This window comes from Diplotaxodon limnothrissa, linkage group LG11 (assembly GCF_057381915.1).
Source record: "Diplotaxodon limnothrissa isolate DT_005_m linkage group LG11, D_limnothrissa_male_GT1.1, whole genome shotgun sequence".
Taxonomy (NCBI): domain Eukaryota; kingdom Metazoa; phylum Chordata; class Actinopteri; order Cichliformes; family Cichlidae; genus Diplotaxodon; species Diplotaxodon limnothrissa.
In genome coordinates, this window is record NC_140606.1 from 19,584,831 (window position 1) to 19,612,528 (window position 27,698).

The window sequence follows — 27,698 nt, forward strand, 5'->3', positions numbered from 1 at the left end:
AAGCCGTAAGTGATTTTCTGACTAAGTAACTCATTATGAAGGCCAGAGACGGAACCTCGCGCACTAAAAAGTATTTCCAAGCATGAAAATCAATACTGTGAAGTGTTTATGAGTTTAATTAACACTTGTTAACACTACGAAATCGGTGCGCGAGAGTGTCCTCAAAAAAGTGTAATCTTTTCAAAAGTTTTTCCTCAAGAGGTGATTAGCTGTGCCTCTACCTCACGAGAATTTCCACTTATGCTCTTTGAAATAGTGGAGAGCTAAATGAGATGACCTTACCGCAATCAGACAAGGGTGAGCGTATTAGGGAAACGTGGAGCTGGAGGAGATCCACTTCACTGAAGAAACGAACACACACACGATGCGTACCGTATGTGCTCGTGCGCGTGCACGTTGCACACACCGGCACTGACGCTCGAGCTGAACCGAAGCTTCTGCTGATTATCATAAGAAGAGCTTAATGTCTGCTCATGCTCGTAGGGAGAAGATAGAATTATGAGCCATCCAGTGACTGAGAAAAGACAGACCACTGTGTTTCTGCTACAAAGGCATTCATAAAAAATGCCAGACCCAGCACAGAAGAACGAGGAGGGCTTGCAGGACAGCTTTCTGGTCGATAGGCTCAGGCAGACTGGTCAATAGTTTAATCTGAGAGAAATGAAGAGGATTTCTACAGCTTTGTATAAAGCTTTCTTTGTCAGTTGAGGAAGATCAGTGTACACTACAGTGTAAAAATCTTGTGCGGCCTCCACTTTATATGTCAAACTGGAAATTCTATTTAATATATCCTTGAGGTGACATTGCAAGAGAAGCCACGGAAGGAAGAGTTGAGCATGGGTAGGCATGCTCAACTCTTCTGCAGACAGAGGGTGTAAAGTAAATGCAAAATGATTGTCCAGCTAAGCAGAAGCCCTACAGCAAAAATTTGTGTATCGATTAAGGTGCCACTCTCTGTTTCTACAGGACAAGAAGACCAAGCCATGTGCTCAAGGGTCAGCAAAAGCATATCCAGTCATCGCTGCTATTTTTGTTTATAAAGACACACATGCATTGTCCGTTGGGTGGAAAAAGAAAAAAGCATAAACTGCAGCAGAGCGGTTGTGTGATTAAGCACATACTTTATCTGTGCTGTGCCAGTTGCAGCAATGCTGAAATTGGTTCAGCAACTAGAGAGGGAAATATTTTCTGCACTAGGCAGGAAACAAAAAAAGAACAGGCACGTTTCAGTTCCAGGAAAATGCTGTTTGGGTTTGTTATTTTTTTTGTATTGCTGGAGATTTTTTTTGTGCTGGTAAAAATATTGAATATAAAGTTAACAACCCCTTAAAAAGAACCTCTAAATTTATCAAACCAAATGGGAAAATTATATTTTATTCTTGACCACAAAAATGGCATGGAAGCAGTAGAACAAACTACATCCACATCCACCTCAGTTTAATTTATGAGTTTAGTCGTATGTATGATGCAAGCAACCCAATAAAGAAACTCAGCCTGCAGTTAAGCGCCTGATCGTGCATTTTGCTTAGCTTTAAGACTTTACCAACTATCCCAGCAGCCCTTTATGTGTTGGAGGTACGTTTTATCCTACAGAGGTCACACAGCAGATGCCTGCACCGGGACTTTTACTGAAACTGTGAGTAAGGCGTCTATACTTTGCAGGCATTATATATTCTGGGGAGGTCTTGCATTGGATGACACCCAGGAGTGATTGCCACTCAAAATCTCAGAAGAAGATCATAGTTGATCTTCTATCATAGTTTAGTTCAGAGTGTCAGTCTCCTTTTTTCAGGCAGCATGTATGACCTACGTCTCTCACATGACACACTGTTGATGGCACACGTGGCACAAATGTTTTACTCACTGGCTCAATGGTCTTTCATTAATTTGCCTGATTTACAAAATTAAGGATGTTTAAATTTATTAAAACTGATTTTTTTTTATTCTTTACATTTGACGTCTTAAAACTCATCCCTGCATCACTTTTCTTTTCAGCAATAGTGTATGCACTCATACAATCCCGATGCTCACTTTTATCACTATACAATACCAATAGGGTTAATACCACTATGCTTTCCATCTGTAGTATATAATATTTAACAACTTTATTTAGAATATTACTGGGTTTTTCTTTGTATTGTCAAAGCCACTTTACAAATAAGGCACCACGGTGCAGGTGGCACGGATAGCTTGGATGGCAGGTGAGGGAGAGAAACTGACAGAGACCTCACTCTGCGCCTTTCAACTGAAATGCCGACAGTGTTTAACAGGACGTTGAAATATGATTAAACATAATACTATTTAAACAACCAAAGTCAGGTTCAAATTAAATTTTCCAGCTGTCTGTCAGGGCAGGAGAGGAATATCAGAGTTACTATTGGCTAGAGAATACGAGCTAGTTTGATGGTTTCCTAGCAATAACACGTTTAATATCTGTGTTTATTTTACTGTAGATCAATGTAATTTCATTATTTTAAAGATTCATCTGAGCATATGAAATTCTCTTTTAGTTGTAGTCTAAAATCACTACTGTACAGACTGCACTTAAATAACTGATTCATCATCATCAGACAGTTCAGGATTTTGACATCTATACGTTTGCAGACTTTGTACACAGAAATATTTTCCCAGTTAGTTTCTGGTACGCAAACCATGGCAACCCTGAATAAAGTTCAAGATAAAGCACAGAGAAGTTGATTAATCACCCATCCAGCCACTGGTATTTAACATGCTGATATGCATGGGTACAGCCTTGCTTGTTATTAGATTTGAATATGTTTACACTCCAGAATCATTAAAAGAATCAGCAAACAACAGCACAGCAACCATGTTAGCTGATTAAGTCAACTTTTAAGTCCAGCGGAGCCAACAATGATAACAGAGAGACTACTAAATGCTCGCACCTGCCCCAATCCACCAAACTCTACAACCAATTAAATTTACACATCGAAGAAATTCACCCTCATGTCTCCATGGGCTCACCTCATACTGGGTAATAAGTCCATTGGGCTCAACAGGCTCCTCCCACTTCAGGAAGATCATGTCATCCAGTGGGGTGAAGGTGAGCGACTCCGGTGCGATGCCTCCGGGGACTATGAGAAATTACAGAACAAACATTTGTCAGGGAAACTGAAGGGCTAATCACACAGTGATCCTCTCCTGTCAATATCACAGAGTGAATGTCATTGTGGCCCAGAGCGACGCATCACACAAAGCACTCTGACACACAGAGCAGTAGGCAGGCAAAACTCACAAAAAGGATACAGAACTGCATAAATTATGCACCCATTACAAAGATGAGAAAAAAGAAAATATTATAAAAGAATTATATTTTTTTATTCTGCTTCAGTCAAAGCTTAAATATACTGATGAATATGTGAAGGCCTGAGCTCTCAACTATACATGGTTTTGGGGCCATTCAGTTGAAGTCCTGGTCCCAGCGGTCTGTGCGAGTACTGCGCAGAGGAAGACTGTTATGTGAGATTCAGGCCTGAGGCTAAAGCGAGAGCCAAACAGCTGAGTTGACTGTTTTTTTGAATTGGGTTAGTCAGGACGACAAATTTGCTTATTGGGACTTTTGGAAAAGGTGGTTCTAATTGGCACACACTGTTTGTATTTATACATATACTCATCTTTATCTAAGCAAAAGAAAAACATTCACTCTCTTATTTGGTTGCTCTTTTTCTATCTTTCTCTGTACATATGTGTGTATGTAGCTTTCTGAAAAATCCTGTTTGTTTAGATGTTTTTCCTTTTTTTGGTTCACGGCAGAATTGATTTCTCCTTTAGCCACCACGCAGAAAATCTGTGAAGGCACACAGGAACAATAGGAGATAAGAAATAAGAACCAAATCCTATCTCGGGATTGCCCGAGTCTCAGATATGTTTTCTCTTTTATGTTATTTCCATCTAAAAATGAAATGGATCTTTTGTGATGCTGACTCAGTCAGCCGGTCACCCTTTCTGTATTAATGCGTAAGGGAGAGGGGAGGAGAAGTTTTAATTACACAAAACTGGGCTGATAATGGATTTGTGTATTTTGAACACTGATGGAAAAGCAGAATTACATCAATCTGGCATAACATTATGACCACTGCCAGGTGAAGCAAATAACACTGATTATCTCTTCATCATGGCACCTGTTAGTGAGTGGGTGATATTAAGGAGCAAGTGAACATTTTGTCCTCAAAGCTGATTTGTTAGAAGCAGAAATCTGGCAAACCTAAGGATCTGAGCAAGTCTGAGATGTGCCAAATTGTGATGCTAGATAACTGGGTCAGATCATCTCCAGGACTGTAACTCTGGGATGTTCCCAGTCTGCAGTGGTTTATATCTATCAAACACAAAGAAAGAACAGCGGTGAACCAGCAGCAAGGTTACAGGTGACCAAGGATCACTAATGCACAGAGCTGTTCTGGTAGAAAGGTGTCAGAATCTACATCCGCATTGCAGTTTGTTGTGTACCCCTGTCCCCAAATAAAAGCACCAGCAATGGTCACGAAGCATCAGAACTGGACCACGGAGCCATGGAGGAAGGTATCCACATTTTCTTTGACATCACATGGATGGCCGGTTGTGTGTGCATCGCTTACCATGGTGAAACACCTGGTGTTAGGATGCACTATGGCAGGGGTGTCCAACTCCAGGCCTCAAGGGCCGGTGTCCTGCAGGTTTTTGATCTCACCCTGGGCCAACGCCGCTGGATCAAATGATTCGTTCATTACCAGGCTTCTGGAGAACTTGAGGAGGTAATTTAGCCATTTAAATCAGCCATGTTGGATCAAGGACACATTTAAAACCTATAGGACAGCAGCCCTTGAGGCCTGGAGTTGGACACTATGGGAGGAAGACCAGCCACCGGAGGCAGTGTGAGGCTTTCTACTTGGAAACCTTGGGTCCTGTCATCCATGTGGATGGTACATTGACATATATCAATACCTAAGCACTGAAACCGTATTCCCTGATGGCTGTGGCCTCTTTCAGCAGGGTAGTGCGCCCTGCCACAAAACTAAAATAGTTCAGGAGCACAACAACAAGTTGTTTAGCCTCTAAATTCCCCTTGAAATCTCAATCCAATCAAGCATCTGTGGGATGTGCTCGACAAACAAGTCTAACAAGTCCATGGAGGCTTCATCTTACAATTTACAGGGCTTAAAGGTTCTGTTTCTAACAGCTTGGTGCCAGATACACCAGCACATCTTAGGGGTCGGGTGAAGTCCATGCCTCAATAGCTCAGGGCTTTTTTGCAAGCAAAAGAGGGACGACACAATCCTAGGGAGGTGGTGTATGTCCACAAAATTATAACATGGGACAGTTTCAATGTGGGAAGCCTGCACTTATTATGAGAACATACAGTGAGCTAACCCCAGACCGCAGTTTAGCATGTGACAAACTGAGCAAATGCTTTAAGGCAATAAAACGTTGGACTGCCAACATTTAGTGGGAACCACATATTATTGGAACTTGTACTTTGTGATAATTGGAGAGTGGAGGGTTTCTGTTTGTTTGTTTTTTAAGAAAATAACATTTATAATATGAAGGCCTGATGAATGACGGTGTCTTTGGCTGTTAAGGAGCGAGAGCAGCTTTAAGATTTTTCCCAGCTGCTCTAATATTAGTACACCTTGCTAATGTTACAGCTTTTTAAAGCAACAGTCCTACAATATTCTCACCTTCATCAAGGTTACAATGCTTTTGAAGAAAAGTGTTTCGGAAAGGTGTTGATTGGATTTTTTATTTTAATCTCGGAAGCGCTCAACTTTTTGTTTCTCTCAGTTGTACTGCAATATAAAGCAAGGTGATTCTGTTATTTAGCCTCCCTTCATTGATTTAAATGAGGTGGAAAAGATAATAAACAGAAACGCCTGCTAGTAGGAAACAACGAGTTCAACAGCAACACAGACTACATCCGCCATTATAAAACAGTTTCACTGAAATCATTAGAACTTTAAGAAACATTTGATCAGATATTAATGTTGCACTTTGCTGCAGATCTAATAAACTGGTAGTGAACCTTGAATGTGTAGCATTCATCCAGTGGCTCTATTCGGTTTTAGTTTCTCTGCGCTCCGTCTTTTACCATCTATCTACTGTCTTTTCTGTAATCTCCTTCTGGGACTTACTGTCCTCCTCCGTCTGAAAGGTGACCTCTCTGCCCTCTTTCTTCCCCTCTGGATTTGCCAGTGACAGACGGACATGGATGGCATGGTAGGGTGGCAGATCACGCAGCGTGAAGCGTGAGGCATTGTGTTCCACTGCAAGGCACTCGCGTACGGTGGTGTTGTGGCCGCCGCCTCCTCCCGCCATGGTGTAGCGGTAGCACAGGGACACTGAGTAGGTGTGGCAGCGTGTCAGGTTGAACGCCAAATTCTCCCACTGCAGGGACAACTGCCTGGGCTGGATATCTGTGGCGGCGAGTCCCCGTAATGCGCGCATGGGCTCTGTGAGAGATTGAGGAAAAGGATATGAGAGATACGGACAAGACACAGGTAAGCTTTTATTGTGAAATATTGGATTTTTGACAGAACATCCAGCAAATAGCCTGCATTACTAATATAACAGGACCACCCGGGCAGTTTTCAAGCTGTTCCTCTTCTACGTGCCGCCATACTGCCCTGCCACAGTGCAGAGGTCATTTTGCTGCCAGCACAACACACCCTGATGGCAGAACAGGAACTCACACCAATTGCGCTAATTAATCGGACAGGCCGCGGGTTGCTGTTGCACTCCCACCAGTCTCCTCCCTTTCCCCTACCGCAGAGCAAAGTGGTCATGCAGTAGTTTCACTCCTTCGCCCTGAGGTTTAATCCACATACAAAAAACACAAGAGCATTCACTTCCGCTGGTCAGTGTTACTGACGGGTCATCGCTGTGGCCCGGTCCATATTTTTAGAAGGCACCGAGTTAATTCTGGTCACTGGCGGGTTAACCCCGACTTTCTCTAACTCGTACTAAAAGAACAACAGCTGCGTCTGTGATATTCCCCTTGAATTTATTTGCTCACTGAAAGATACAGAGAGCCTCTATACCCAGAGGCACAGACCAGCCAGTGTTCGGGAGGACGTCCGAAACTGAAGCAAGGCCAAGTTAAGCCAAGGACATCCTCCGTATCAATGGAGGTATTTATCAGTGGAAATTATTAACACAATCAATGCCGTTTTTGTCAAGCAATATGCTACATAATGCATTGTATGGCTTTATTCTTTTAATAGGGCACGATGAGTAATGGGCCAGGGAGGCAGGGAATGACAGCAAAGATATCGGGTACAGCAAGAGATCAGTGGAGTTTGAGGTTACTGGCCAAGGTCTTCATTCCCTCGCTGACTTGCACACTCAGAGGGATTCTCGCTGCAGCACAGATTAGTGCAGAGAACTTAAATAAAGTGGCTAATGCATCACTGCATTAAGACAAGTATTATCTGAGAAAATGGATTCAAAAGGTGCTCTGTACTTGTGCAAGGACACACAGGCACACAAACAGACATCACATACATATGTACATATATATATATATTTCAGACTGTCTGAGACACTTAGCTAGAGCAGTGGAGATTTTATGACAGTTCCAATCTATACTAAAGGTCTCTGCAATCACCAACTTTCTCTTTTAATTTGCTATCTGGCATCTCAGGGTAGATGGAAATATGAACAGAGCATTGATCTGAACCTCATCCAGAGTAATGTGACGGTAGATAAATGGGTGGGCACGGTAATCGCACCATAGTAGACTGCACCCAGTAAGAAATGTTAATGTACCATTGTTCAGTGTGACTGAGGATTGTCTTGATGGTGCAGTTGACAGTCTGCACAGTCTGGGAGCTAAATAAAGAGAGGCATTTAACTGCTGAGTTGATGAAAGCGCCACCAAAGCGGCCACAGTGTGCTCATTATGGGTTTTCTCAAAGTGGACATTTGTGCCAGCCCCTTCCCCTAGCCTCGTCTTATTTGTCTGTATGCCACGGGCACCCGTTCCCTGGCACCCCGTGGCATGAAAACTGCAGCCGTCCCAACATGGACGAAAGCCCACAGCACCGTGGTGATGAATGGAGATTGGAAGTTAGAGAAGATGTGATTGGTTCTGGTTTACTTCCTCTAAAATTGTAGCATGGGACAGCAGCAGTATAGATTGTGTTATACAGACATTCACTCACACCCTGGTGCACAGAAATCCAAATCTGCCCATATAGGGAATTCTGCCTCTGAATGGAAGACATGATAAACGACATGCCAAGTAAGGCAAAGCACTTGTGTTCCTAATGTGCCTAATTTTAGTCGGGCTCCAGCGTTGGCTCCCTCTAACAGACCAAAAGCATCACGGGCAGGGGCTTTCCAGAAGGTTCAGTGACCCAGCAGCAGGTGGAAGACCATTAGCATAGTTTGGGGACCACCTGCAGTACAAACGCTCGCCTCTCCTCTGTGGTTTACTTGAGGGGCTTCAAGCTGTGCTAATGCACCGTGCTGATAATCACAGCAATGGCTCATCAGGCACACCTGGATGACCATCGGAGCCAGGTGGAGACCGTGTTCACATTCACGGCCATTAGTTTTACAGCAGCGGCGCTAGGATGGCTCGCCACCACGAGGATGTATATGTGCACAGCGCAGCCGGCTAGCCAACATGCTTCACCATGAAAGAGCCAGATTAGTCACGGTGGTGAGACACGGCTTCGGGAGAGGAAATTCACTTCCTAAATACAAAAGAGGGTCCAAAATATCCCTTCTGTTCACCGGATAATTACAACCTTCCCCGAAACCAAACCACAACAACAACAGCAACCCCGCCGATCTATTTTCTCATACTTAAATGTAATCGGGCCAGCAGCGAGTGCATGTGCGTCTGTCTGTATTCAGGATTCAGCAGAAGCATGCAGGGTGAGCAGGGGTGGCGTGCACCAGATGGTTTGAAGGTTTGGGTCAGGGGAACTCTGGGAGACAGCCGGTTATTAGAGCTACTGAAGGGTCAAGAATGTGAGACGCACCAGGAGGAGATTCATAGTGTTGAAGTGTATAACAAAATACACACGTGTCAGAACTGTAAACACTGATTTGTGTCATGCAAAAGCCAATCAAATGAAGCCCCCACAACACACACAGACACACACGTATATATATGTACAAGATACACTGATGGGCCAAATTAATTTCACCTACACTTCCTCTGTGTTGAACTAGTGCTGCATCTAAATGCCCTGTTTAACAGCTCAGCAAACACAGCAGTATTACTTATCCCACACATGGCTGAACAACCTAATGTCACAGTGGTTGAAATGTAAATACATCATTAAAGGCAGAGTTTAGTGACTTTCACAAACACCGATAGCAGCAACTGTGAAAGCAATTTCCGTACGTTATGATTCCGCTCTCGCTTCACCTCTCGCACGCTCACTTTCATTTTTACTCTCACTTTGAAAAACTACCCCGACTCCACCGCCATCGCCTTCCCTCTACTCTACTTCTTCTTGCTATCAACCTTTTTTTTTTTTTATTGGGAATTTTCTCTGTCTCTCGTTGTTGCGGAGCGGTGTGTGGGGATAGGCGAAGGAGGGCAGAGAGCTCACTCACGGCGCCTGATGAATGAGGGGTGTCTCTGGCTGTTGGGAGAGGAGAGTAGCTTTAATATGTCATTGGAGAGGAGGCCAGGGAGGCTCTAGTGGAGCACGGTAGGAAGATATGTGAGGGATGGTGTGTGGCAGGGAGAGACCGTTGGGCATAGAGAAGAGTGATGACCATGGAAGACGTGAATCCACAGACTGCCTTTGGGTAACACAAAGCTTTCCATTTTGTGTGTCTGTGACTACATCGCACACATTGCAGATTCAGGCAGCGGTAATGACTACCTGCAGCTTCTGTGTGTGCATCTGCAGTAACACAGTTTGTTGTATGTATATTTAAAAGAGAGCACGGTTATGGGGCCCTGCTCTTCTCCTGGGTGTTCTGTGTCTGAACAGTGACGAACGACAGAGACGGGAAACGCGAGCGGGACAAAATGAACAAAAACAATAAAAAGGCTTGATCAGAGCCTTAAAATGGACCAGAGAAAAATGATGATTTGGGGAATTGTTAAGTGTTAGTCTGAATACTGTAAGAGTCAAATGATAATGAGCTGTCTCTTTTTAAATTACAGTAGGCAGAAATCAACATTGTTGAGTTATTATTAGCCAAAAAATCTGCTTTTTTCACTGTTTTCTGACAAATCAAGAAAATCTTTCACCTGCTGATTCTTGTCCATTTGTTACACTAGCCAAATAAAATTTCTGTCTCCTCCAGTAGATACCAAAGAAGCCCTTTTTTAGACTAGCTACTGCAGTCAGCCAGCTGTTATCTTTTAAATAACCGTCAAAGCAATATTGCTATGCTGGCAGCAAATAAAGTCCCTTTCAGTCTCCTTGGCTACAGAGTTCAGAGAACACCAGTGATAACAAATATGCCTTTCTTATGAGATAAGTGCAGTATATGCAGCGACTGAGTCAGAACTTGTCTATCAGCTTCTCACTGATTGAATTTTAGCAGATTATCGTGACCAGCGCAGTCTCATATTGTAAGCTTCCTTTAAGTTACAGTGTGTGGCTGTTGGGCATCAGTACAATGAGCTGAGGGTCTTTATTAGAACAGCTTCATCATAAGAAGGGGCCATATCTACAAGTATTATCATAGCCAAAATTAAAAGTATAAGCCTATCTGATTTAGAAATTCACTGAGCTGAGCTAAAGTAGAGGATGAGAGCTGCCTCGCACTTTACAGTTTATTAGTGTTCAACGTACTTTATTCTCATATGGTTTGCTCGGGGGTACTGCATTGCCTAAATAATGCAGATACCTCAGAGGTTTTTCAGAAACACAACGTGTTGTTTGTTTGGTGAGCTATTTCCACGCAATATCAACCCCCAATAAAAAAAAAAAAAAGATGTTTAAAAAAAGAAATGTTCTCACTTTTGTAACAACTCCAAAAAGGAAACAGCTGACAAGACTGTCATCGTCTCTTCACACATGACAGCATACAAGATTTAGAGCTGCACACTGGCATAAACAAGATGTTAACGATAAGGCAGACATTCATCTGTTATTCAAATTAAAGCTTCCCCGTGGAGCTTTCGAGTGGAGCGTCTTCTTATTGTCTCGTGCACACGCACTAAGAGGCACGTCGACGTGAGGTGGCGTGACAGGTAGCGGGCCATGGAAAATATCAACGAGCCGGCACAAGCAGGAAGGACTCGTACTGCTTAATAGTAAACACGTAAACCGAGGTTGAAGCTTTGCAAGAAGGGAAGCACAATCATGTGTGTGCATATCAGGGATATGCAAAATGAATTTTGGGTGATTAGCAGCAGTTTTTGTCTGCTTACAAGGAATCTCCAGAGAGTACCGTGCAGTATGGATGATACACTCCTCAAGAGTGTGTTTAGCTCCTTATGTCATCGTTTGGTACATTTACCCCATTAATCTTCTTTAAATCCTTAAAAGAAAACACACTTCCTGTGTTAAAAGAGAGAATATATACAGCATAAAATCCCATTTTTATGAGTTTGGGAACAATTATTAGTCACCTGCACACTTGGTCCTGCTCACGAGAGGAGGTCCCGGAGGGCCGGTTCCGCCCTCTCCCGGTCGAGTCAGCAGCACGCTGATGTGATACTCTGTGTCTGGATCCAGGTGCCACAGCTTATAGGTGACCATGTTGACTCCATGCACCTCTGACCATGGAGACTGGCTGGCACGATACTCAATCTCCTTCCTGATAATAGGGCCATCTCCCAGGATAGAGTTGGTGTTGAGCTGGATGATCAGGTAAGTGGAGCCAGCACGCAGAAGCTGAGGCGGCGCAATGGGGGATGGGGGTACTGTCGGAGAAAATGAAAAGCAGTGTTTTCTCGTTTTGCTGGTTAAGAACACATTGGTATTGATAAAAGCACTTCCTGGCAGGCCGGCAGCACTGCTGCACAATCTAGGGTGGTAAAGTTGTGCTATTAATTTTACTAATCAGGCGTATGCAAATAGATTTCTGGCTATGTTAAAGCCCACTGAGTCTTAAATGAGTCTCCAGAGACTGCAGGATGTGAGCAGGTCAAACTATGTTCAAATAGCAGATTAGTCATACCTATTAACGGGGCGTTCAGAGCCTTGCATACATTTTTTAGCAAAGGGGTGAATGCAAAAAACAGCTGTGCATGCGTCGCATTGAACGTGACATTCCCTGTAACTCAGACAATAATTACTGTGCGTGTTTTTCTCCAACTTCTCAGACAGCCGGCCACCACGATGAAAGAGCTGAATACATTACTGCTGGTAAAGCCTGGCAAACTGAGAATTAATACCACTGCCCACGTCACTTTCTGGCAGATCCAAGCCGCTAAACACTTACACAGGCAACCGTGAGAGTGAGGGATGGGAAAGCCAAAAGAAATGTGGACAAAGCATGAGAAAAGATCAGAGTTAGATCTGTGGCTGTGACTAATCCTTCATCCCTGCCTCTGTCTTTTATGGCCCTCCTCTCTGTGGGTTTTTCGACAACTTCACCTCTACTCTGTATTGCTTCTTTGTGCCTGCAGCAGCTCATCTTTTAACTGTCAATGGATGCATCTTTAATAAAAGGCCAAATTTGAGCAAACAGGCAAACAGCCAGTGCGATTACCTTCAAAGTATCTCACCTACCCCTTTCACACTTTAAGTAGACTCAATTTTATCTGCTAATTTATTGTATCCCCCCCTTAGTTCATTAATAGTTGTCACTTCCATGAAAACAAAGCAAGCTCTCAGTGCTAGTGTCTGTTTAATGTGGGACTCCTCGTCGGTGCAACATTTGTTTCTGCCAATGCATTTTCAAATATGCTTAGGACAGAATATGTGTGCACATATAAACTCAGGGCCCACAACAATAGCCCGAGACATACGGACAAGGTAAAACTGTTTTATTAATCATGTAGCTATCTCCGAGCCCTCCGTGGAGCAGTAGAAGGGTTTACTATGATTCTCACATTCTTTCTGCATTATATAAACGAGTAGATCCAACTCATTAAGGGGATGATTAGGCTCTTTTTAGCAGAGCAGAGGGGAAAAGGGATTTATGAAAGCCTTGTTAAGTCAGCGAAGAGCACAGCCAGTTATGGAGTTTCAGGCAGCTGACATGAGAATAACTTAACTGGCCATCGCATTTACTGGTGGTGCAGCCTTGCCAGAAAGAACATCTTTGTCCTGATTATAACAAAATAAGGAAAGCAACAACCACAAAGACACAATGACACTTATTCACTGAGAGTGTGAGCAAATCACAGCCATCTGTCAAGTACATTCGCTGTGTCCTGGTTTTCTGGCACTCGCTGGTTAACGTTCTAGCAAAGGGGGCTCCTTTTTGCAGCAAATCAGTCTATCGCGACACTAAAATCAACCCACGTTGTCTTATCAGTAAAAGGACTATGGAAGCGAGGCATTACAAAGCTCATATGTGCCATGTTCACAATGTAATTTAAGCATGTGAGCATCCTAACATTCACTAACTCGTAATAAATACAGCTGACGTTGATGGATGGTTTGAGATTATGGTGCTGCAAAAAAAAAAAAAAAAAAAAAAGACAATCTCATGCATGTGCCCAGCACTTTAAAAAAACTACAAAAGCAGGGGGCTTCCTCGTGGTGGGATCCTAACTGTTGGCTAAAATTCACAGCAGCCCATCCAACGGTTGTCCACCAAAGTGGTGGACTGCACCAATCTATCAGCCAGCCAAGCGACAGACACTGATATCCACAGAGCCACTCTGCTAGCTTGGCTTAAAAACTCCTTTTGAGCTTGTCCTCACTCTCATTTGCGCTCCATTCGGTCTTTAAAAACGTAATAACAAGAGCATACAGTAGAGGACAAGGGGATTGAGAATCCCTTACATCCTTATTTTCCTTTCTTTACTTTGCTGAGGGCTCGGGTTTGTTATGCCAGCAAACCATCCCGCAAGCCATGTCATTACTATGCTGTCAAAGCGGTGGTGTTGGGCGGTGGGGATGGAGTGAGTAATGGTAGTGAGGTCACCATCTGCGCTACATGATATGACAAGGGCTGCAGGAGTCCCAGGCAAGTGAACTGCCTTCTGACAGAGAGCTGAAGAGCTCAGTATGGCAGTCTATCTGGCAACTACAGCTCAGGATGCCGCACATGCCAGGGAGACTGTGGATATCACTTAAAAAGCCTTCAAGTGGTCGCTGTAGCATACAAATTGTGAAATAAATTAGAAATAAATGCGCGAGACATTCGCAGTCATGCACAAATGATATCCTGTGGGTATCTGTTTCCTTTTTAATTCTTCTTTCAATCACATGCAGTACTGTACTGTGTCCAAGAAAAGCAGGAAATCATAACGGCTGGGATGATGGAGAATGAAGGCTAAAAGAAAACAATAATAACAGTCAGAGAAAAGGGAAAAGGATGTTTACCTTTGACAACGAGTTCAGCAAAGTTTGAGACTCCGGAGCCTCTGGGGGACTGAGTGACGCAGCGGTAAAGGTCTTGATCAGTTCGCTGGACGCTGTCGAGCTGGAAGGACACCACAAAGCGCCGATGGCTCAGGTGCTTGACTGACGCCATTGTTAAAATGTCCCCATTGTGTCTCTGGAAAGCAGAAAAGGACATGGTCAGAGAAACCAGGATAGGCCATGACCTGTCCCTCTCACACGCACACAGATATAAATCATCTTATACAGCACAATAACACAGTCTTTTACACCCGCACGCACATAAGTGTAGATGTTTCTGTAGTAGTGTGAAAAATTCACAAAATACAAATGCATAATAACTCTGAATGACGTAGTCAGAGTCTTTAAAATCTAGAGCTATGCAAAAAAAAGGCAGGCATTAAAGGCTGAGATGTCCTCACTGTTACTCTTTAGCATGAGTCAAGTTGTCAACACCCAAGATCTTTGGCATGGGATAATGCAACATGATAAAGTCTCTCCATTACAGCCTCGACATCTTTCAGACTCAGTGTCCCAGTTTGTAATGAAGGCCTGAAGGACGGCAGAAGACAACAGCTGTCACATACTGAGTGGCCCTCACCATGACTGGAAACTGACCTTCAGTTGTAAAATTAGCGGAGTGTCCCTTCAGCTGATGGAAGACCTCGCTGACTGACTCACTAATTAAAACTGATTTTTAGCAAATATTAGTTATTTAAAGGCATGAAAAATATGCAGATGTTCAATCTGCATGGAGTTGTATGCTTTACGTTGACAGTATTAGTATTACAGAGCATGTTTGTGTCATATCCACGCGGAATCCCAGAATAGCTGGGGATGTTTGCCTGTAATGTTATAGCATATACCATCACCAGACACTTCATTAGGTATACTCTGCAACTTTTGCAGTTTTTTTCTGACTTCTGACTCTGGCACCAGTAAAACAAGCTCCTGAAAACACTCCTCAGAGATTTGGGTCCATATTAATGCAAAATAGCATCACACAGCTTCTGCAGATATGTCAGCTGCATATCCAAGTTGAGAATCTACTGTTCCACTACATCCCAAAGGTGCTCTATTAGATTGAGATCTGGTGACTGTGGAGGCCATTTGAGTACAGTGAACTCATCGTCATGTTTAAGAAACCAGTTTGAGATGATATTCGCTTTGTATCACTGTGCGTTAACCTGCTGGAAACAGCCATCCAAAGATCAGTACACTGTAGTCATAAAAAGTCAGTAATAATACTCAGGTTATGAAAATCACTTAGTACTAAAGAGCTCAAAGTGTGCCAGGAAAATATCCCTGATACTATTACACCACCACCTGTCTGAACAATTGATACGAAGCAAGATGGATCCATGCATTCATGTTGCTTATACCAGATTCTGACCCTACCATCTGAATGTTGCTCCACACATCCAACCAGTCAGTGTTTTTCCAGTTTTCCCTTGTTCAATTTAAGCTTGTGCAAATTGCAGTCTCAGTTTCCTGTTCTTAAGTGACAGGAGTCACACCCACAGTAGTCTTCTGTTGCTGTACCCCGTTTAACATATTCAGAGATGCTCTTCTGCATATCTTGGTTGTAAGTAGCTTTTATTTTGAGTTGCTCTTGTCCTCCCATCACGCAGTCTGGGCATTCTTCTCTGACATCAACAGAGGTCAGCAGTTTCTGAAATACTCAGACCAGCCAAACAACCAGCAAATGGTGCCAGACTGGCACATTCAAAATCCCATTCAAGTAACAAGAAGCTGACCAAGCATAGCTAATAAAGCAGCTGGTGAGTTTAGGTGTATAAGGAGTCTTTGCCTTCTTTTAGTTTTCCTGCCTTCTATTTGCCTCTGCTCCCTTGTTTTGGTACTTTGTTTACTTTGTCTTTTAAGTACGGGTTCATTATGTTTCATACACTGATGTTTTTATTATAAACACCCTTGCACACAACATCCAGCCTTCCCTATTAGCACGGGACACACACACACACTAACAACCTTTATGGTTGCCTCCACAGTTACCGCACCGTGAACTCCTGGAACACAAAGCTAATAATGTAGCAATACACAAATTATTGCTATCTGGGTCACTTCTAGTTAGAGCTGTGTGATTAAAAAGAAGAATCGTCCAGTTGTGTACAATTTCATTAGAATGGAAGGACCATCTCCCTGATTTAATCATGCAATATTACGATCAGACGTGCTTTAATGAAAACAAATGAAATCTTGTTAAAATAATAGTGATTACGGGGGTAATATATGTCATGAGCGTCGTGCCCTAATGGAGCCCATCTTCGACTTCATCTGTCCTTAGCGTGCAATGTTATTGAAGCAAAACATTTAACCGTTCAACAGTTACAATCGGGAGACAGATGGACTTTAATGCATCAAAGTTTAATCACTTTAGCACAGATAATACTTGAATGATGGCATGAAGAGGCACGAAAGTGCAGAAATGGCCGCTGCTGGCTCTGAGAGGCACCAATCTGTCTGCACTTCAGAGGATGGGGTGTATGTGCTTGTGTGTCTATGTGCAGCTTCTGTGTGTGTAGGGCTAGGCCTGGGTCTACCCTGAGCATTGATCCCCACATTGCTATTAAGGGTGGGCCTCTACGTTGCACGGTGGAGGCTCCACTGGGTGTCAAGCGGTTCTCGGGGGCCCGGAGTCTGGGGCCCCCATCCTTAGCTTGGCCGGGATGATTGGCCGCTGCCTCTGGTCCTCTGGCACTCTTGCCCTTGGCTGTAGAAGCTCCATCCAGGACCTCCAGGGTCTTTCCCTGTCTGCCTCTAGCTCTTGGGGGGGCATGGTTGGAGTGTGACCCACATTTTCAAGTATGTTTCATCACAAATGATCTCACACACACACACACACACACACACACACACACACACACACACACACACACACACACACACGTCTGTCTGTTTCATCCTCACCCCCCCCTTTTCTTTTCTCTATTCCGCCACTTTTTTCTCCAGTCTTTCACGCCCTGTTCACTTTAGCAAAATATTCACACAGATAGTAATATGAATAATAAAATAAAATAAAATAATAAGATTACGAGAGGAGCCTACAGTGAGTCCATAGTGCTCCTCTTGGTAAAGCTAATGTGTTTGACACAACAAAGCATTCACACCTAAGCAGTCTTAGCAAAAAAAAGAAAAAATGTCCGCTTGTTTCAGTCTAAGAAGAATGGAAAGAAAAGCGAGCTGTGGCAGAAAGTAGGAAGTGGAGAAAAAACTGTGACAGAGAAAAAAGAGGCTCCAGTGAATGTTGCATGATGCACCTAGCTGTTGCACTGTGAGAGGCCTTTCTCACTTGTTCCACACCATTAAAACCACTAGCATCTGTCACATCCTCACTGTTTCAGAATAACACATTGGCTCTGGCATTTTTTTCCTCATGTTTTCAGGCCATTCTCTCCGCGTGTGAAATAGTGGACATGAATCATCATTCTAGTACTTTTGATCCAACAGCTTTCACAGAATGAGAATGTGAGCGTACTGTGATTAGCAGCGAGACCTCTGGGTTACACTGGGCCATTTGGGCTTCTGTCATACTGCTGATTTGAGGCTTTCAAAAAGCCACAGACCACAGGAACCTCAGGCCGAGTCTTGCAAACAAACACATAAACACACACCCCCTGATTAGGGTTAAAAAGTCAACAAATCTTGTAACCGCAGGAAAAAGAAAAAAAGAATACAGTAATGTATCCTTCCTGCATCTTTTCTATTCCTGTTTTTTTGTTACTTGGCCGGTGAATTACAGAAAGGAGACAGCAGAAATCAGAATAAATCAGAGTAAATCAAATAGCATGCGATCACTTCATGTTACATAAACAATCTGGCTATAGCTAATTGGCGAGGAAACGACAAAAACGATCTGTTAATCTGGCAGGCGTGTACGGTTGAGACTGCGGTACAGCTGGTACTGCAGACACAATCAACACGAAAGGGCACAACAACAGAAAACAGCCTGAGAGGTGCATGTGTGGAGCAGACAATGGAAGAGGACAGCTGAAGGTAGAAGGGAGGTAGGAGGGGAAAAAAAGCATTCCAGTGGCCTGAAGATCTCATTACAGTAGGCGTCTGTAGGGTTATGCCAGCTAATTACCCAACGCATTTGCCTTCATCTTTGTGTTTGACTAAATGGGTGGCTTGATCAGAGAGGTATGGATGAGGATACAGCAATTACCTAAATCATACGTCTCCCATTTTCAAACAATGCAGAAGGTTTTCCTGGGTCAGCTTTGATTAATGCTGGCTGCAGTGGGTGGTAAGATGCTCAAAAGCACTGAATATGTAGCTACATGCTAACTGTATGCATGAGATGGACAAATTATGAATCCCTACAATAGGTCTTTAATTGGGCCTCGAGAAGAGAAGAGTTAAAAAAAAAATACTCATTCACATGGATTCAAATGGCGACCATCATGTGAATAGATACATTGCAAAAGGACAAGAACACAGCGATCCTATCAGCAAGGCGCCTTTTCAGAGGCAGCGGAGTGAAGACACTTCAAGGCCTTCATAGCCTTTATAGCATTCAGCCTTTGTGTACCATCTTTATTTAAGGATAAATACGTCTGGGTTACATATAATGATGACACACAGAGAGAGACGTGACAGTTATGTATGCAGTAAACTGTAGCAGCATGTGAAAACTTAACCATGAGTCACAGACCTGCGGACAAATCACTAAACACAAAGATCAACACACCTATGATATATTTCCATTACGTGGATTGACTTATCCTAACCCAGGGTTTCCACTGTGCATTCACTTAAAAGGTGCAAAGTAACTAATTTTAAAAGCTAAAACTGTAATGTTAGAAAATTATGAACCAATTACTCAAATAATACAGACAAATGAGTGGCGTGATTTTTTGTGAGAGGAAACACACCCTCATTAATAATGTTAATAATAACATAAAGTTGTTTGCAGCCAACAGGAGAAAAAAAACATCAAGGTCCAAGAATCTGCATTTATTATTGATGCTCATCAGGGAAAGGCTTAAGACACGACTGTAAAACTTTAGATATTCCTACTATCCGCACTCCGAGAGCTTCCAGGATCGGTGACACTATTTTTGGGTCGGCGGTGATTTCATACCAATTGATCTCTAATCTAGAACATAACCTGCTCCTGAGCATATGAAATCTACAGCATAAGTTACCATCATGATATAGCCTGGTAAAGTACAGAAAAAACACAGCCTTTGTCGTACTAAACACCCAGGGTTCAACCTGAAGTTGCCCTGATAAGATAAAATCTTACTTCACACTACAGGCCTCAGGACTCCTGGCTGTAGGCTATAGCTTCTACTTGAAATGAATGTTCAAATTTCTTTTTTGAAAAGTCAATCAAATAACAACAAGGAGAAACAAAATAACCAGATAGCAAGGAAAAAGGTGCAAAGTTGAATAAAATTGACACAATGTTTGTGGTCGCATGTGTCTTTTTCTGTGTGCAGGATGGTTTTCTCTTCATAGGAAAGTGTGTGATGACTTTTACTGTGTCCCACGTGCCCAGGGAGCCTTGTCTAATAATCCGTCTGTAACATTAGGCACTAGAGTTAGTATTAAAAGAAGTCTTCCCTTTGTACTGTTGCCATGTTGAAGGTAAAAATACAACAAGCTGACACACAGTAAACACAGGTTACTTTCGGCAATAAACACCATCATGAAGCACTAACCTCCAACAGGAACTTCTCAGCCTCTGATGCCCTTCCAGCAGCAACACACTGGAAAGTGGCATTTTGCCCAGCATTGACCTCCTCATCTCCTAGCCTGGAGAAGTGTGGCGCCTTATCTAAAGAGACAGACAGAGAGAGAGAGACCCACTGTGAGATTAAAAAAAAAAAAAAACCCATTACCTTTCAACCGTTCATTTCATTCATTCATTTCATTTATTTATTCATTTTCAGGCACAACAAATACCTATATTGAACATAAAATACACAAAACAAAAAACAAAACTTGCCTGAAAAAGGAGTGGGACGAAGAAAACTTATTAAATCCCACCCCTATACTCACTCATCAACAAAAAAAAACAATAAACTTCCCGCAGCTACGCCCATCATTGCATACAGACCCATCAACAGCCCCGGGCACATACAAGCATCTAAGCGGCAGCTCGCAACCAACAATTAGAGCCTTCATAACTGAATACAGAATATATAAATTATAAATTGCATTACCACAGGTAACAGGCAGTAATAACTACAAGTAACAGACACACATACATATACATACATATATATCTACACACACAAGTACATATATGTACATACATACGCACACTTTTTTTTTATGTTTTTATTTTGGAATCCATACCAGCAATGGTAAGAGGACAGACATTACAGAGCACACTAAAACCCATCATTGAGTATACTGTGACCAGACCAACTGTTTGTAGAGAAATTTAAATCTATGAATATTTTTGCATTGTTTCAATTGTAAACTCAGACTGTTCCAGATTTTCACACCACATACAGACACACAAAAGCCTTTACGGGTTGTTCGAGTTCTGGGTAATTTGAATTCTCCAAAGCCTCTCACATTATAAACCTTTTCTCGAATTTCAAATCTAGTTTGTAAATTTGCCGGTAAAAGTTTAGTAAAAGCTTTATACAAAATTATGGATGTATTGTAATTAACCAGATCCTGGAATTTAAGTAACTTTGCCTGAAGAAAGAATTTGTGAGTATGATCTAGATAACCAGCCTTGTGAATAATACGCAGTGCTCGTTTCTGTACTGTGACTAATGGATTAGTTGTATTTTTATATGTATTTCCCCACACTTCCACACAATATGTAAGATATGGAAGAACCAGGGTACAGTACAGAGTACGAAGTGCATCTTTATCAAGGAATTGTTTCACTTTGTTCAAAACTGCGAGGCTTCTGGAAATTTTGGTTTTTATGTGTCTGACGTGGGGTTTCCATGAAATTTTGTTATCAATTATAACTCCCAAAAATTTGTTTTCACTCACATTATCAATTGGTACACCTTCAATGATAATTGGTAATTCTATATTATATTTTAAATTACCAAAAAACATTGCTTTAGTTTTATTTATATTTAATGATAATTTATTTATGTCCATCCATTTTTTTATTAATTTTCGCTCCCTGTTTACAGTCATTACAAGATCAGTATAATCATCGCTACTGAAAAATATGTTGGTGTCATCTGCGAACAGTATGAGTTTAAGTACTTGAGAAACATCAAAAATATCATTTATGTATACATTGAAAAGTTTTGGTCCCAACACTGACCCTTGGGGAACACCACATGTAATACCAAGTTTCTCTGAATGGTAATGCCCTATGCTAACATATTGTTCCCGACCTGTTAGGTAACTTTTTAACCAGTTACCAGCTTTCCCTCGAATACCATATCTTTCCAATTTATCCAGTAAAATTGAGTGATTGATTGTGTCGAAGGCCTTTTTGAGGTCAACAAAAATACCAACTGCATATTTATTTTTATCCAGTGTATCAGTAATTTCTTCTACTGCCTCAATTATCGCCATTGAAGTGGTTCTTTGCGTTCTGAAACCATACTGACCAACATTTATTATTTGATGTTTTTCAAGGAATTTTTCTAATCTTGAATTAAAAAGTTTTTCTAGAATTTTTGAGAATTGAGGCAGTAGAGAAATAGGCCTATAATTGGTAAAACTGTGTTTGTCATTACTTTTATATAGTGGTATTACTTTCGCAATTTTCATTTTTTTTGGAAAACAACCGGACTGAAATGATAAATTACAGATATATGTTAAGGGACTAGCAATATTCAGAATAACCTGTTTAACTACAGACATATTTATGTCATGATAATCCATTGAAGACTTACTTTTACATTTTAATGTGATATTTATTACTTCTTGCTCATTTGTAGCTGAGAGGAACAGTGAAAAGGGATTTGATTTTATATTACTGATATTTTCATTTTTATGACACGGGATGTCCGCTGCTAGTTCAGGGCCAACATTTATGAAGAATTTATTGAACCCATCGACAATATTACTCATGTTGTGATTTTCACCATTTTCACCATTTTTCACCATTTGCATCAGTAAAATATTCACAATGCAAGTCAGATTAACATAACATGTTTTGATCCAGGTTTTCTTTTTGTTTGTTTTTTTAAATGCAAGAACAGAAATTTCAGGCTTTTTCTGTTTTGAAACAGCAGTTTGGAGGACTTTGTATGAAACTGACCGGCTATGAAGGGCAACCATTAAAAACAGAAATCAGTTTATCAGTAGTTTGGCAGCAATTTATTCACATATTTTCATTCGGTTCATTCAGTTTGCATCAGCCTTTTCAGGCTGAGGGGTAAGAATTGATTTTCGTTTCCAGTTTCTCCACGGTCAAAATTAAGTCTAAATTTGCACTGCATTTTCAAAAAAAATGTAATTACGATATAAAATACAAGAAAAACATTTATAGAAATTGAGTGTTGTTGAGGTTAAAGCCACTGATGCCCATTTTCTTTCTGTAATGTTTAATCCACCAGTATGTACAAAGCTCTGATATTTTTAATGCTAAAATTGTTGTTTTGGCATGAATTATTGTTGTTATCCATCAATTTTCAAATTTAGCTTTTTACAGAAATGCTGAAAAAATAGTAAAGCACATAATTATTATTATCTAAGATGCCAAATTACAGTTATTTACTTGTGTTCCTGAACACGCAGATAGTTTTGCTCAACGTTATGCTCAATTAATCTGTGACTTCACAGAGAAGTCGAGTGCGTCGGCTCAAATTTGGGTATAAACAGGAGAATTCTCCAGTGAATTTTGACCAGTTTCCAAAATACTCCCGTTTCTTTGTTTTTATGGCAGGCTGTGTAATAAATGTGTTCAGCGCTGCGTATATAGTTTTATCGCGATGGAAATTCTGTAAATGCAAATGTGGGCAGTGGCTCGCTCAGAGCCCACCACTAAAATAACTTACAAACAACATCAGATTAGAGGGGATCTATAGATAAGCACAATGTGGGAGTGAATCTGTGGAAGAAAAGCCAGCGAGTGAGCATTGGCTCTCTGCATTTCGACTAATAATGTCCCAGCAACCTGCGCGGGAGCCGCCAATGAGTCAGTGTGTGGGAGTAGCCGTCTCACCCAACTCCATGATTAACAATAGAGCAATGAGTACCAAACCCCTGCAGAGCCAAATCACTGGGTAAATGCTGGCAGCACTGCCTGCCAACTCTGAGAGATGGGGTAGCAAAAGTTGACATGTCACTCCAGATGACTGACAGGAGGAGAATGCAGGGCTGCTGTGAAGCCGAAGCATCGGGGAGAAGCAAATGTTTGCGTCTCACTCATCTTCTGCCTGGTTTTGCACAAGACTCTGTTCCCATCTAGCTGCGAGGAAGATGACAATTTCTTCATCTTGTTTGTATACAGTAAGTAAAGGAGAGTGCTTGCATTTGTACCCCACATGTGGCCATGTTTCCTTTGAGTGACTTTCCCTCCTAAGGTTTATTCATAATTCATGCGAGCCAAATATACAGTAAACAAACACTGAAATGAGTGTGAATAGAAAAGAACAAGCTCTGCATTTGGAACCGACTGCAGTGTTATACAGCTAAATGTGTCAGATCCTATCCTCGGGACTCTTTAGCGCGATAAATATTTCATTGGGCTGCAACACTGGTTTCAGAGTCAAGGATTAAGACTCAGGAGAATACAACAAAAATGTCAACCATGCTTTATCCAGTATTCCCAGAAAGGAACTTTTTGTCGAGAGTTCCTCTTAGTTTTGTTTTTGTTTTTTTTGTATGCAACACTTAATGTCTTTTCACTCCTTTTCTTCCTCCACACTCTTTGCTGCCAAGTAAGGCAGGCTGGCTATGTGCCACATCATAAGGCATGTTCTTGATGAGAGTCTTAATTATTTAATGACCACAGTGGGAGCATTCAGAAGTTGCCATCTGCTATGTCTGGAAGTAAAAGGGTGTCTGACTGGGTGATATATGCATACAGTATGGGTACAAAGCAATCTTACAGCCAATGTTCACGTAATAGAGCTCCTGGTGGTATCCTCTGTAACGTGAAATCCCCGAGGTGTCCAACTCAGCAAGAATAAAAAAAAAAGAAATAAAAAACAGGGATATAACAGAGATCCCCCTGAGAGTAAAATATCCTTCAAGCTTGTGTCAGGTATATAAGTCACATGAAAGCAGCGTGGCTCAGGTGTTAAATGTGCTATGAGCTGACAAGAGCCCTTGTGTTCAGCAGTGGGACTGTACAGGGAGTGTGTAAGTGACAGGGAGAGACTTTGTCCGAGTATTAAGCTCGGGAGCTTTAGCGAATACGTTTTATACAAAGACTGTACATCACTGTGTAAAAGTCTTGAGCCACCACTCATTTCTTTATATTTTGCTTGAAAATGGGAAATAGGTGCTGTAATTGATTTAAACGTGAAACCATACATGTTAATACAGTATATAAGGCAAACACAGAGCCAGTACTTTTTAATAAGCTTGAAAGTCAATATTTGGTGTGACCACCTTTATTTCTCAGGCAGCTTTCATGTCATTTCATGATCTAGTTTTCAGGAATAGCTCTCCCGGCTTCTCTAAGGACAAAAATGGATGCTGTTTGGATGTTGGCTGCATTTTGTTTTGTCCAATGATCCCACACTGCTTCAACATCCGTGAGGTCTAAGCTCTGAGGGGCCAATCCATGACTGATTGGGTGTTTTTCTATCCAGGTGTTCTTTTACTGCATTGCCAGTGTGTTTGGGATCACTTTCGTGTTTAAATATGAAGTCATTGCTCATCACACACTTTCCAGATGGTATTTACATGGTGGATCAAAATCTGACTGTACTTTTCTATGTTCATATTTCTGTCAGTTTTGGCAACATCCCCAACACCACAGCTCCAAATCATGATGAGCCTCCACTGTGTTTTACATGTGACTGTAGACACTTACTGTTGCAGCTCACTCCTGAGCTCCTCCATGCACAATGATGACTTGAACCAAAAATTTCCAAACTGGATTTATCATCTATCAGACCTGTTGCCACTGTTTTATTTTACCATACCTCAGATTTTTCTCCCTTTTCCTCTTCCTTAAAAACAACTTCTCGACTGCCCGCCTTCCACTGACACCATTTCTGGTGAGACTTCAGTGAGCAGTAGATGGATCAACTCAAGGGCCAGATGCATCTCTCAGGTCCTCTGTTAGATTTTTTTTTATGATGATGTGAATTTCAGATAACATTTATCTGCTGTAGATAGTTTTTTTTTTTTTGGCCTGCTACTTTTTCAGCTAATAGCTCTTTGGAAATCACTTTGTTGGTACAAAAATGCTATATTATATCTGTCAAACTGTTCTCTTTGTCACTTTTCAGAGATTCAACTTTCAGAGATTCAAAAAAATGGGGAAAAAAATGTTGTTTTTGCAACAGGCTTCTAGTAACAAAGTGCCTAAAGATGCAATTTAAAACGGGTTCTTTTGCAATGTTGTTTGTTATGTGTAACAGATTCATCTTGTGTGTTGTTGCCTTTTTTGTGCTTAAATGAGTCATAGGTCAGGGTTAAGTGGCTTACAAACAAAAACTCAGAAAACAGTCAGGTACAAAATGTTCAAAGAAAAACTGAGACCCTCATAAAGCCTGGAGAACTGCTAATCACTCACACAGTAGTGCATATAAAAGATGTATCCAAGCCTGAAAACTAAAGCTAGTGCCAATGTCATCGGTGCCTTAAACCTAAACAAACCTTGATGTGATTCACTCGTCACAGTCGTTTCAGGGACCTAGTAAGTGATACACATTTGATAATACTAGAAATAATCCAGCAGCAGTGACTGTAATTTGGTGTACACACCAACGTAGAAGGTGGCAGTGCCGCAGCTCAACACTGATTGCCAGTTACCATAATAGGAAAGAAGAACTCCAGTTCCCAGCAAAGTGTGCGGCTGCAGCTGATCCATAAAATCAAGCTGAACTAGAAGACAGATAACACACTACCAGCACCTGACAAACCTACCTGTTATTGCTGGAGTTTGGAGAAAATTGCTGAGATATCACCAAGAGTTTGTTTGGTCAACATAACTGTAGCGGAAAACCTGACAATATGACAGTCCTAGCAGGTTTTTAAAAAAAGCAATAATGTCCATCTTTTATATACTATTTATATACTCTTGTTTCACACAAAGTTGTCAAGTTTAGGAAGAAAACTGAAATGCTCCTTTCACTTTTTCACCAGTGACACAAAAAGCCCTGTGCTGCTGGGAGCTGTTTATTATAACAACAACAAAAAAACAACCCTGAACAGGAGGCGTTTTCATTAAGCTTTAAAATGCAGCTAAATGTAGAAAACCTCTTTATGAGTTAAGTGCAAGAAAATGCGAAAGCCTTCACAGAGACTGAATTTGAGATTACACTGATTAACAAATAAATCTGCCTGTCAAAGCGTGCTGGAGGCAAAACGACAGGTGTGTTCTCAGGTGGAAGGGAGTGTTGGCATTTGGGTGTCACAGTGTCTTAATAGTGCCGCTGTTGTCACAGCGTGCCCCGGGAGAGCTTGTCGTACTAATATAAAAGGTCAATCAGCCATTACTCTTCTCCTCATCACATTTATATTTCATGCTGCTTTAAAATCTGTTTTACTCCCACCCCAAGAAAAAAAGCTAAATATTTCTTTCCTGCAGCATCTTCTGTGACCGCAATCCACTTACAGCAAGGATAGTTGAGCACCATGATGTCATCTATGGCAATGTAGCCTCGCCGCTCCTTCGAAACCGTTGCCTCAATCAGCACCTGCAAAAGTGAACATTAATAAATGATGAGCAGATTTTATTCGTTAGCAGAGCAGCTAAAGCATATACTTTTCATTAGCCTGATGCTCTCGAAGCTGAAGTGTCAGCGCATTTGAGGGCTGTGTGAATTCTACTCCACTCTGCTCTTGTTACTTCTACTGCGACAGGCGGATTAATTACAAACACACCCATCACCGCATGTTTTACCTCAGTCCACGGGGCCAAGGGAAATAATTGATTTATCAGGAGGTACACAGAGTTGTTTTTGTTGTGTCGCATTCTAAACGCAGGACAGCCACAGCAGCTGATAATGCAACTTGCCACGAGACTCAAGGGGAGGACAAACCTCCACACCCTCCTATGGAACAATAAGCTGGATGAGCTGTGGGCTCTCATGAAACCTAATCAATATCAAATCACCAACCTCAGTAACACTGAGAGAGTTATGGGACACGGGGGTGATGTTTGTTTTTGCACCACCAAGG

The 27,698-nt window shown here is 41.7% G+C and overlaps 1 protein-coding gene across 2 annotated transcripts in view; it reads right to left on the reverse strand.

Annotated features, from left to right (window-relative positions):
- ptprub (protein tyrosine phosphatase receptor type Ub) overlaps positions 1-27,698 on the reverse strand; it is a 215,545-nt gene that overhangs the window by 61,384 nt on the left and 126,463 nt on the right. For both annotated transcript variants that reach the window (XM_085366304.1, XM_085366303.1), the window contains exons 4-9: positions 27,133-27,214; positions 20,120-20,235; positions 14,415-14,589; positions 11,543-11,836; positions 6,123-6,440; positions 2,983-3,092 (exon numbers count right to left, since the gene is read on the reverse strand). In XM_085366304.1, the coding sequence (XP_085222430.1) occupies positions 2,983-3,092; positions 6,123-6,440; positions 11,543-11,836; positions 14,415-14,589; positions 20,120-20,235; positions 27,133-27,214 (1,095 nt within the window). The remainder of the gene's footprint in view (positions 1-2,982; positions 3,093-6,122; positions 6,441-11,542; positions 11,837-14,414; positions 14,590-20,119; positions 20,236-27,132; positions 27,215-27,698) is intronic.